At 36.8% G+C, this 12695-nt stretch overlaps 2 protein-coding genes across 2 annotated transcripts; one reads left to right on the top strand and one right to left on the bottom strand.

Moving 5' to 3' along the window:
- The first annotated feature begins 1745 nt into the window (after positions 1 to 1745).
- LOC125665288 (uncharacterized) lies at positions 1746 to 9648 on the top strand. Its single transcript, XM_056150888.1, has 6 exons — positions 1746 to 1802; positions 3312 to 3521; positions 5361 to 5465; positions 6393 to 6548; positions 7981 to 8106; positions 8499 to 9648. The coding sequence occupies exons 1-6, from the start codon at positions 1746 to 1748 to the stop codon at positions 8535 to 8537; spliced, it is 693 nt and encodes a 230-aa protein (XP_056006863.1). The 3' UTR covers positions 8538 to 9648.
- Positions 9649 to 9712: 64 nt separating this feature from the next.
- LOC125665286 (uncharacterized) lies at positions 9713 to 12242 on the bottom strand. Its single transcript, XM_048897937.2, has 2 exons — positions 12225 to 12242; positions 9713 to 11530 (listed from the first exon to the last, which is right to left on the bottom strand). Exons 1-2 carry the CDS (start codon positions 12240 to 12242, stop codon positions 9713 to 9715), a joined length of 1836 nt encoding a protein of 611 aa, XP_048753894.2.
- Between the last annotated feature and the right edge of the window lie 453 nt (positions 12243 to 12695).

Below are 12695 nucleotides of genomic sequence, written 5' to 3'. Positions count from 1 at the left end.
ATAATTTTCCCTTGATACCTATTTCATTAACTTTACAAAGTAATCCCTTTCTCCATACTGTATCAAAGGTGTTTCGGCTGTCTAGAAAGCAGGCATATACACGTGATCCATTTTCAATGTGATGTAAGATTGTTTCCTGAAGGTTGAATGCAGCTGTGATGGAGCTTATATAAACCTTTATGAATACCTTGTTGTTGAGGATTAGAGTATTTCTCTTTGAATGTTAAGTTCATAATCCTTATGTAGGTGATTTTTTTCAAAAACTTTCAATATAGTAGAAATAATGAAATGGATCGGTAGCTGTCAGGAGTTTTTTGTTTGTTTCCACTCTTGAAAATTGATTATTACAGGGTGTCAAGTCCCTAATTATTCCTGTATTTTCCTATAAACTTGAAGGTTCCTATATTTTCCCTATAAGTCATTAAAATCCCTATTTAAAAAATGACGGTCCTATTTTCAAAAATGATAAAAAAAAAAATATAAAAAAAAAAATCCAGAAGCTGATGCTAGATTGATATTTAATTAGATTGTTATGAAGAGAATAACTATGATGATTGCATAAGAACTGTCTATTGGATGGGAACAAGTCCACATCTGAAAGGATTTTGTCTTTGTTTAGCCTATTGTTAATATTGTTTCTTCACCAGTAAGATTTTTATGCAGAAACAATAAAGTTTTATACACATTCCTTAATATTAAAAACCCTATTTATTCCTAAAAATCCCTATATTTGCCCTATAAACTGCAAAAAGAATTTCCTATAATCCTATATTTTTTAGACAAAAAGTGGCTTGACACCCTGTTGGTACTATAAAAACCTTGTTTCCATCCAGACGGAATTCTACCTAGTTTTATTATGCTGTTGAATAATACACATAGATATTTTGATAATACACTTTTTCTATGAATCAAATGTTCAGATTGAATTTTATCGGGCCAAGGGTATATTTTTTTAATAGTGTTATAGAATGAACCACCTCCTTTTCTGTAATATATCTACCTGGAAGATTGACAGAATTTTGAGTTTCTTGTATTTTGATTTGATTGTATTTTCGAATGGTATTGTTGTAAAATTGATTGTCATACATTTCAATTTTTCCCGGTCTCGTACACAGCTGAAAAATATTCAGTAAAAACTGAAGCGACACTTTCAGATGTACATGTATATCCTACTCTTTCGGCAAACTGTATTTCTGGATATAACTTTGTTTGGTGTGGTTTTTGTCGACGAATTAATTTCCAAAATAATCGAATGTCGATTCTTGCAGCGTTGTTGATATCTTCGTACATATACTATTTCGAATAAATTGCGAAGCACTTTCTTGACGTCGTCGTAAATGGCGTTTTGCGCGTTTATACTCAGCAAACGATATATGCTGCATACCCCGAGGTCTTCCTTCTTTTACCCATCTGACTCTAAGTTCCAATTAAACGGTAATTTTCAAAAAAAAATTATTTTGAATTTGATATTAAGTGGACAAAATCATTTGAAAACTCGACATAATTAATTATAACTTACTAGTCGACATAATTATCTTTCAAGTCAATATAAAGATCTGACAAGTCGACATGATTATCTGAAAAGTCAACATTAAGATCTGACAAGTCGAAATATGCCACCACAGAAAAGTAAATATTTCCTTATGAATGCATCGTAGTTGTATGAATCTTGATGAATACTATAGTAAAGCACATCTATTTTAACGACTGGGAAATTCCGACAAAAATGAAAGTAGAATGTAAAGATGGCAAGAAATTCGACCATAGAGAAATGCCGGCAGAAATTCGATTTTCTCCTGGTGGTCGACTGCGGCAAAAATAAATCTCATTTTTGAAAATACAAAATACATGATGGTATGAACAGCGACACTTTACGCCAGCATACTTCAGGCAAACGGTGTGATCCCAGGGTTTCTGGCATTCTTTGCATAAAAAATCCTTTTTCAACTTGACCAGAGATTTCTTTTTAAAAACAAATTGACAGGAATGGCGTATTTAAACTATTAAAACTACTGTTCCTTGCATCTTTGTGCAATGTGATATGCGAATTAAGCTTAAAAAGTCTTTTGGGATCAGCAATGCAGAAAATCTTTAACAATAGTTTTATCAAAATCCTGTACGTTACATTAATGATAATACGAAAACCGAATCCACATCATAATTGAATTAGAATTCAAATGATTATGTTTCCATGTGGTAAGGAAACTGATTTAGTGTATAAACAAGTAAACTCATTTATCGGGGAATGACGTGGGTATTTTCGGTTATCATACTTTGATATTTGTACAAGAGAAAGCCAGTGAAATGACGCGAGGCCGAGCACACACAATACCCCGTGATTGTAGTGTCGAGTTATAAATATACCCCTAAGATTAATCAACCGCAATGGTAAGTGTAGAAAAACATATCTGTTAATTTTGTTAATTGAATTCTGATGGTTTCTACACGAGCTTTGGATTCAAACTTGCCATAATTTATTATTTTTCATAACTTAATAATGCAATATATTATTTCAATTTTAGATAACAAACTTAAATGAGTAGTTTCTCGCTGTACATGGTTAGAATAGAATCTGATTTTCCAGTGAAGGGACGTCACAGGGGCAACGGGAGCATATACTAATATTCATATAATGCAATTTATCAAACCATTATACATGTCTTTATTTTTCAAACTTACGCAATGAAAAGTCATACTGATAATTTGAAACGTGTTAGAAAAGTATGGCATTCATTAAAATCTATATGAAAAGGGACCCTATGTTTAAATTAAGTGTAAATGATAACATATAGTATACCCATATTGTAAACGTATAGTATACATATGTTGTAAATGTATTGTGTACACGTGTTGTAAATGTATTGTGTACACGTGTTGTAAATGTATTGTGTACACGTGTTACAAATGGTTCGTTGGTTGCTTGTATTTTTCGATTATTTTTCATTCATATGGAGACGTCACTATTGCCAGTGAAGGCTTCAAAATTTTGGCCTATGTTCGGCGCTTACGGCCTTTGAGCAGGGAGGGATCTTTATCGTGTGTGTCACGGGGCCCCGGTTTATATGGTCTTATCCGAAGGACCGCCCCATTTAGTCGCGTCCCACGACAAGCAAGGGGTATTGGGGACCTATTTTAACTTGGGTCCCCACAGGGTCCTGATAATAAACGTTTCTTTTAAATGTGACAAAAAACAAGCTGAAAACAATTTACACACAACCACGTTCTCCGAAGCTGACCTTGTGGATGTCTGGAATTTTCGATAAAATTACCGCACTAATAAGAAACTAATGATGTCATTATTATATTATTAGTCGGAGTACAAGGGATACGAGGACGATTTTGAATATTACGACAGCAGTGGACTACAAACAGCGACACCTAGTGGGGTCGATTCCGCGTTTTCATATCAAAGTCGTCAACTGGGCTGTCAGTATTGGGACTCCAATTTCCCGAGTTTGTTCAGCGGCCTTGGAGTGGATGCGACACTGCCCAAAGTTAAAAGAAATCTGCCAAAGAGAAAGGTTCGTGATCAAAGTTACAGTGTATTATACGAAATGAGAAAATCAAACAGGTAATACATGTAGTTCGCCATTTCCAGATGTCAGAATAAAAAAAAAAAAAAAAAAAAAAAGAACTTCATATGTATCTCTTAATCTAATTAAAATCAGATTTACACTAGAGAGGAATCTGACAGCATTGCATTTGAGGTCGTGTTATTTACAGTGGCGGATTTAAGGGGGATGCAGTCGGCGCGTGCCCCCTAAAAGTTTCAAATTTAAGGTAAATCGTGGTATCAAGATTGTTTAGAAGAATGCAAACGATGTAAGAAGCAATAATTTCTTCCACTCTCGGAGAAATAGACGACAAACTCTTGATTTATTGAATTATTTTTATTGGAAGAACTTTCATTTTTTCCAGAAACCCTTGAAATTTACGTCATTTTATTAATTTCACCTTATTAATTAAAAATGACAGAAAATAGTAAAATGACTACATAAAAGACATATTTCAAGCCCTATAAGATCTGTAAAATTCAGTCTTGAGCTTCCGGGAACTTCTCCCCCTCAGCCACCACCAGGGCTTCACCTTGGACCCACTGGGAGTCTCAAGGCGGCCCCCAGGCCCACTGCTTCATAAAGTTGCGCCCCCACCGCAATTCCTGGATCCGTCCCTGATTTATCCGAGTCTTATGAATAATTCAGCAAATATTCGACCAAATAGCTTGGCAAGAATTAAAGACCAATCAGGAATCCTTTTACTGAAGCGTATTCGGATTGTAAGTTGATAAAAAATAATGGCGTCGACTTATGAAAAATTTAAACGAATTCCAAATCTCAGCGTTAAAGGAAGAGCAAAGGCAGATCTTGATTAATTATTCACCAATTATCGTTGAAATATATTTTTGTGGCATTCTAACATCACACAGGGCTGCCACCATCTTCTTCGATTACTCCCCCATTCTTTTCGAGAATTATTGACATACGTATGATAAATACCAAGTACATGTATGTTCCGATATAGCAGGAAAACTTTCATGTTAGCAAAAGCTGTCATTTGATTGGTCAAGTGTGAAAGGTGAAATAACCTAACTTCAAGTTCTCCAGTGTAAGGAGTAGAGAAGATTTGATTTTAATTAGATTAATGTAATTATACTAATACCATCAGCGAGACAGCATCATTTACATGTAGTATAAATAACAAAATTTTGTTGGTTTAAAACAAAACCATATTCGGATTCGTGCATTCCTCTTAATCACGTGATCCCATCCATCTCTGGCTCTTATATGTCCCGCTCTGAGATTGATCACTTTTCGATATCTTCACTTTTCATGAGTATTTCATTCAGCTAGTACCACTAAATTCAAACTATTCATCTAGCCATCTCAGTGTTTGTAATCAATCGTGAAACACTACATATTTGTAAACCAATTGACAATGATGATTATGAATAAAGCTATTTTTGAATACGGGCCTCCAGCAGTGCTTTCTCTCACAGAATGGGCAGTTTTTGGCTTATATCCTTTACATAGATTGACGATTTAATGTGTGGAACATATTCACATGGTAGACTAGTACCTACCCAACAAGATAAATGATGGAGTGCCCTTCACCGTGATACATGTAAACAATTTGGATTACACTAGACTCTAGAAACTGTTTCAACTTTTGCATGATTTCGACCCATATCTGAATACTCATCATTGGATCAAATAACGATGGCTTCTTAATATTCATGCATCCCATGACAGAAACATTTTAAGTTTTATTTTTTTATGATATAGGCGGCCTATCATCAAAGAATCTTATATCATACTTTTAAAACAAATTTCTGGAACCTTCTCTTAAATTTCACCTTGCAGAACACTGGTTCCTCACCTCAACAAAGGTCAGAGAAGTTGACACAAAACTCACCGAGAACCATCACAGGGATGTCGTATACAGAGGACCTGAAAAAGAGAAACGAGGTTTGTAATCAGCTTGCCTGCGTAACAGGAAGCGCACTAACCCCAAGTCTACCTCCTCCAACGCATGCGCCACAGGAAATGCACTAACTACAAGCCAACTTCCTCCAACGCATGTGCCACAGGAAATACACTAACCACAAGCCAACCCCCTCCAACGCGTGCTCCCTGCTAGCTCTGGGTCAGAGCTAATACATGTAGGTTAACCATTTATCTCAATTGGTAGAGTGCTGGACATATGTGCCAAAGACCCGGGTTCAAAACCCTTCAGAGGCATAAAAATGTCTCTGTAACACTTAAATATTTTATTGAAGATAGGTACAGTATTAACAGCAAACTAACAACTCATTTATGACAGACATAAATAAAGGCTATTATTATTATTAGACACCCCGGGGTGATTTCAGTCAACTTTTTATATTTATGTAGCAATATTCCAATATCACCTGCATTCCTTCTTATCTCTCAACTGATTCGATACGCAAAGCCTGATCTATGCATGATCAGTTTTTAAATCGAGGCAGACTACTGACAAACATGTAGATGGTGCAAGGGTTTAAACATTCTTGTTTGAAGTCAACATTTCGCAAATTCTATGGTCATTATAATGATCTAGTTTGCCAATAGAACGAATAATTGTGTCAAATCCTATCTGATGTGTTTAATACAGAGTGCTAGGCCGTTTTTAGCACAATAATTCTGACTACGGATTATTCCGTTTACCTGATCAAGATATAGGGTTCATGGTGGGTGTAACTGGTTCACGGGGGATGATTACTCTTAGGTACCTGATCCCACCTCCGATATATCCAGGGGCCCGTGTATGCCGAACTCTCTATTTTGTATTCCTAGTAGAAGTTCTGAGATCGATCACTGTTCGTTGTCTTTACATTTTCACGTTACGCATTTCATTGATGTTTTTTTTTTCAGTCTAGATGGTTGAAGATAGAAAACGTCGTGAAGGAAAAGATGGAGCAATTTGACGATTATTATGCTCAACTTGTCGCAGAAAACGAAATTAAACGTGTTGAAAATGAACGAAACTCTCATCAGCTACATGCTAAATTGTGGTTAGAAGAAGACAAGGTATGACTATATTAATAAGTATACGCTATTTTCATGTTTATACTACTGAAAATCGTCCAACTTGGAAGCCTTTTTGTATAAACTTCATCATCAAAAAATATTGCGAACTCGACATGAAACAATGTGATCATTATAAGAATCACTGTATAGTGTTTTCCCGCTATTTTTCCGCTATCGTGGTTTAGTAAAGACGGTTGGATTGTCTTCGTCTTATGACATTTAAGCCTTGTTTACATTAGCAGTCGTGCGATTAATTATTGCAGGATTTTCTGTACAATTTCCAGGGCGTGGTAGGAGTCTACGGGCTACAGTGTTTATGTTTCCATTACATATAGGGCTCACGCGGGTGTTACCGGTCGACAGAGGATGCTTACTCCTCCTAGGCACCTGATCTTACCTCTTGTGTGTCCAGGGGTCCGTGTTTGCCCAACTCTCTATATTGTATTGCTTATAGTAGTTATGAGATTGATGACTGTTCGTTTTCTTCACCTTTCATAGGGATATTGTCAGTTTTGGCACGGGCTCGTGTAAAGAGTTCACGACACATCCGTTCGATGGCTGTGCGGAAATGGTTCCAACACCATGCAAGAACACAAAAGTCCCCGCGCGATCTCCGCCATCGTACAGCGTAATGGAACGCCATTACAGCCTTATATGGGTGTGGAGGGTTTTCTTTTATATGCTGTGGTTCTTTCATGATAAGGTGGTGCTTTTATTATATGCTGTAATTCTTTCATGATAAGGCGGTGTTTTGTTTTTGATATGCTGTGATTCTTTCATGATAAAATGGTGTTTTTTTCTATACGCTATGGCTCTTTCATGATAAGGTGGTGCTTTTTTTAATGTGATGTGGTTCTTTCATGATAAGGTGGTGCTTTTTTAATATGATGTGGTTCTTTCGTGATAAGGTGGTGCTTTTTTAATATGATGTGGTTCTTTCATGATGAGGTGGTGTTATTTTAATATGCTGTGGTTCTTTCGTGATAAGGTGGTGTTTTTTTAATACGCTGTGGTTCTTTCATGATAAGGTGGTGCTATTTTAATATGATGTGGTTCTTTATGATAAGGTGGTGCTTTTTACTATATGTTGTTGTTTTGTCATGGTTTGCTATTACACAGAAGTCCCACAGCAAGCTAGACACGGCTAGGTTAGGCGCTCCGTGTAAATATCGCAGGCCAAATGTAAACTAGGCTTCACAGCTGTAAATCACAAAGACTAGAGTATAAAAAATGAAACGGGGGAGTTTGATTACCTCGATAAATACATGTACATAAAAATTTATGTTCTTTAATTTCTTGAAGAACATGACCTAAGTCCATGCTTTAACCCAGTAAGATTGTTTTATTATTTTCAGGATGATGATATAAATCCCAAGACAGTGGGAGTCATTGTACCGCGGATATTCTTAGCCTTTTGTTTGTTTGATTTTAGAAAAGAAAAGCTGCCTTAGAAGGCTCCACGTACGACAGAATATGGAAACACCACGCCTTAATGCGACACAGGGGGGAGGAAGAATGGAAAAGAAAGCAGGCTAAGAAAAATCAGATACAACATGATGTAAGTTAGCAGACGACATTGAACTTTTACACACGTCAGATACAATACGATATAAGTTAGCAAATGACATTGAAACTTTTACACAGATACAATACGTAAGTTAGCAGACGATGATGACGCTTTTTTACAGATAAGATACGATCTAAGTTAGCAGACGACATTGAACTTTTTGAATATAAATGCTTGAAGCCATGTACATGTTAAAACTACGTATTACTGTTAATGAGAAATTTTAAAATTGCATATACAATGTTGACAGCATTCTATTTCAGCCCCTACTGAATCTTTGTTATTTTTTAAAAATCTCATTCTCTCTTGTTCATTTGTTTCATAAGCGGTTTTTAAGATGTACACTATATAATGATTAAGTTATGATGTGTATTATCTTGTAGTCCGTGGATGTGTCGTCTGATGTGGACGCCATTACGTAACAGAAGTGAAAAGCACCAACAAAAGAAAAGTTTTATATGAGTTTTGAAATACATTTATATTGTATCAGCATTCAAACAACTATTTATATAGTTAATTTATGTATAGTGTACTAATGATCGGATTACCGATGAACCAGAGTTGTCCCAGAAACATTTTGTGGTCAACACAATGTGGATTTTCATACCGCATCTATGAGAAATCACGGAAAATATCTTAGCAACATCATCCGAAATGATTCTTTTTTATTGAATAATAATTGCATATGCTGTCGTTAGTGACTTGTTTTGATTATAATAGATAATGACATGAAGTGGGCAATTGCTGGAACCAAACTTACGCGGGCCGGAACGTAAATTATTGTCCGGAACGAAAATTATAAGTATTTAGCGTTCATGCCGGAACGCCTAGCTACCCGGAACGTGAATTAGGCGACACTTCGTGAAGCCCGTTGGCGCTTTACGAATAGTATATGCAATTCATACTCTCATGTCTTGTCAAATATGAAATTTATTCTTATATTTGGAAGTCATTCTACTTTCATTATCCAGCTGTTAAAATAGACGTACAAAGTACGAAATTAATTCAGATTCATGGGTGCATTGTCCATACCTCCATCGCATTCATCTGAAAATGGTCAGTATTACAGTTTGTAAAGATATTAAAGGCAAGAACATTGAAACTGTAAATATTGTTTGATAAGTCTACAGTATATCCATGTAAATCAAGTTCAAAATCTTGAATGTATCTTGTCTACACAACTCTTTTAATCATATCTGTATTTACGTGGGGTATTGTTTGGATAGGGTTAGGAGGTACACTATAGGTCAAACTTTGTGGCACGTCCCCAACAGACGGTGACATGGTACGTAAAACGACAAATTAAACAAAATTGACACGTTTTTCTACTGCACCACACGTGTTTCTATTCATGTCAATAACACTACTCTGATACATTAAGGTGTACAGAAAACAATGTGTCTGTCTGATTCATATGGCGACCGCTTGGTAGATTCCGGGAACATAATGATGTGTCATGTTAATCGTAATGCTTAGTTGTATAAATGAAACCATAACTATGTAAATGTAATGATATTTTAATGAAATATTAAATAATCAAATACATTTTAGAAATGTTTTTATCCGTTTACCAAACATTAACATGTATCCTTGTGGGTTAATCTTCATCTGAATCTGAATCATCATCACTCTCTAACTCTGTATCAATCTCAACCCCTTCCGCGTTTTCTGACGCACTTCCGCCGCCTCCAGCCCCTGCTGTCCCGACATAAGGTCCGCCTCCAGCCCCTGCTGCCCCTACATAAGCTCCGCCTCCAGCCCCTGCTGCCCCTACATAAGCTCCGCCTCCAGCCCCACCTCCTCCACTTACTATTCCATTATTTCCACTCGCCCCTCCTCCTGTTCCAGTTCCACCCACACTCGTTCCTTGCTGAGTCACAGTTCTTGTGAGTACCGTTTCATGTTCCGCCATGTTTCGCAGTCTATCAATACTTTTTATGAATATTTCTTCGACCCGTTTTTGGTGATCCGAACCAGGTTGAAGATACTGATAAAATTGAATCAGTTGGAGAAGTTTAACTTTATAGATTGCATTGAACAATTTGGTTATCTTAGCATTGTTTTGAAGGTTGATATAACCCTTAAGAATGGTATCTAGAGTGTGTTGATGGTTTCTAGAGATGCGAAGTAACTGAGAAATATCTTGGGATGATAGTTTCATTTGAGCCATTCTTAAAAAATCCCCCATGCTTTTTATTCTAGTTTGATGGTTGCTTGACACACTCGTAGCGCCTGCGTGAGCGCCACTCGCTATATGCCGTCCTGCTTTTGCAATCGAGTTTTGAGACAATGTATTGCTTCCAGCAATTATCATTTTCTTCATTGGACTCCCAGCTTGATGAACGTGTCCAAAATTTGCTTTTCGCTGGAGGCGATTGTCTGTGGCATGCAAGGGAAATTTAAGAATCTGAATGCCAGTTTGAGGTCTTGGTTGACTTAAAACTTGAACGTTTTGCAGTAGATCTTTTGCAAAAATTTGTCCATGCAAAGTTGTGTCCGATACCCCGGGTATACGCGGATTTCCGCTCGAGGAGGATGACTTTGAAAGTGATGCGTGTTGATTAAAAGGTACGATGACTGGAATGACTTTGTGAGGATGGTGCACCGGCTGTTTTGGTAAAGGTCTTGGTGGTAGAGGGTTTATTGCCGGAACGGACATAACAGCCATTGGGACACTGTGGAAATTAGTTATGCCTAAAACATTGGGATTATATTGCAGAGGTGGGGGATGTATTGCTTGACTCTGAAAATTAGACACGTGGGATTTCGAAGTTATGAATGGTTTAGGTTGAATGTTACTAGAAATAAAACTTGGTTTTACATCTTGCATTATCATGGAGGCTTGAGCTTGAGAAGGTATTGGATAAACAGACTTCTGTAAATTGGGTACAGTCGGCATTGCTGGTTCCTTGGGAAGGTGTACGGGGATCCCTTTTATTTGTTTTTGAGGAAACAGTTTTGCAACATTATTCACTTGGAGGTCTGGCGTGATGTTGATTTCCAGTCTCTTATCAGTCAGCGGAATCATCGGGTAGGACATCCAGGTATTCGTGGTGTCAGGTTTGCGTTTGAAATGTGGATTAGATATCCATACATTTTTACCTATAGCTTTGACGTAATCAGGTGCGCTTGACCCTTGATGCGTGTGTTTGACTTGACCGGGTTCAGCAGGCGAATGAAGAACGGGGAGATGCATTTCTGGTAGCGTGTGCAACATCTCCTTGTTTGATTTCAACTGAGGGACAGACGTTTGAACATTTTGATGAGCTAGGAGTTGAAATTCATGTGAAGGTAGTTTAGACAGTGGGCTCAAGTCTCCCGCTGTAGCACATTTACCGGTATATCTGCAATCCCATCCTCCGGGATCCTGCCATTTAGAGCCTTTCTGACTCGATACCACGTCAGTGGCCACCACCTAAGGAAACAGAAAGGACATCATGAGCCGCAGTGAGATATGTCCGTTTTAATTGATTGCCGTTAGAATGTTTTACGGGTGTATTTATGTTTATAAAATTAATTCGTAGTTTATAATATATTGTAATGTATGGACTTAAGGTGGCTCACTACATCCTGAAATAGTTTTTCAAATCAGTACGAATTGATTTAATCATAAAAGATAATATGATATATAATAGGTATATATGTCAAAAAGGCGGAAAATATGCAAATTTGGATAAAAACATGATTTTCCAAAATTTATTTCAACACATATGAACAAAAGACTCCGGAGGATTTGAACTCGAGATCTGCGGTTCACCAGCCAGATGCTTTAACCACTGAGCTACGATGATAGACAAACAAATCGATCAATACACATATTTTCACAAAACATTTAAATCGCCATCTTGTGACGTAGTGTCATTAAGGTAAAAGCTTTAGTGCATTGAGCTACCTAAAAGTTGGTAAACGTCATGTCTGATGGCATGCTGTTTCCAAAGATAAAGGCAAGAGCCCGAACTATTTCATATTACTTTAGATTCATTTACACGATATCTAGAATCCATGTAAATGTTTGAAGGTATCATATTAAGAATACCAAGTAAGGTTAAAATTACCCCCCCCCCAAAAAAAAAACACATTGGCAAAACCTATATACAAATAAATGTTACATCGTTAGCATCCGTCATAATCAGCATTGACCTCAAATCAGTCAAAAATGTTTCACTTGTGTGTCTGGGAAACATGTTTGTTCTCATTTTCCCATGCCAATAACCCTGAACGCGGACGTTTCATCTGCACTAACAATTTCATTAAGCTATTTCTGGTGAAATCTGTAAAATTGACAAATTAATGATATGCGAATTATTTTGTTTGATGAAAAGGAAATTAATAAAACACAAATAAACCGTCTGGTATTGTTGTTAGCGCGAGGCATTAACTAAGCAACTTGTCAAGCGGTCAACATTTTTTTCTAATTTTTTTTTATTTGTAAACGCGGAAACACATCGTGATAAAGGAATGGAGTCGACATCAGTGTTTTTAACTCGGTAATAAGCACAGAAAATAAAAGAAGAAAACGTCGCAATATAAATTTGTATATGGTATTGAGTGACAATTCTAGAAAATGATCTGTTTGGTTG

Source organism: Ostrea edulis, chromosome 10 (assembly GCF_947568905.1).
Source record: "Ostrea edulis chromosome 10, xbOstEdul1.1, whole genome shotgun sequence".
Taxonomy (NCBI): Eukaryota; Metazoa; Mollusca; class Bivalvia; order Ostreida; family Ostreidae; genus Ostrea; species Ostrea edulis.
This window is presented reverse-complemented; position numbering and strand designations above follow the sequence as displayed.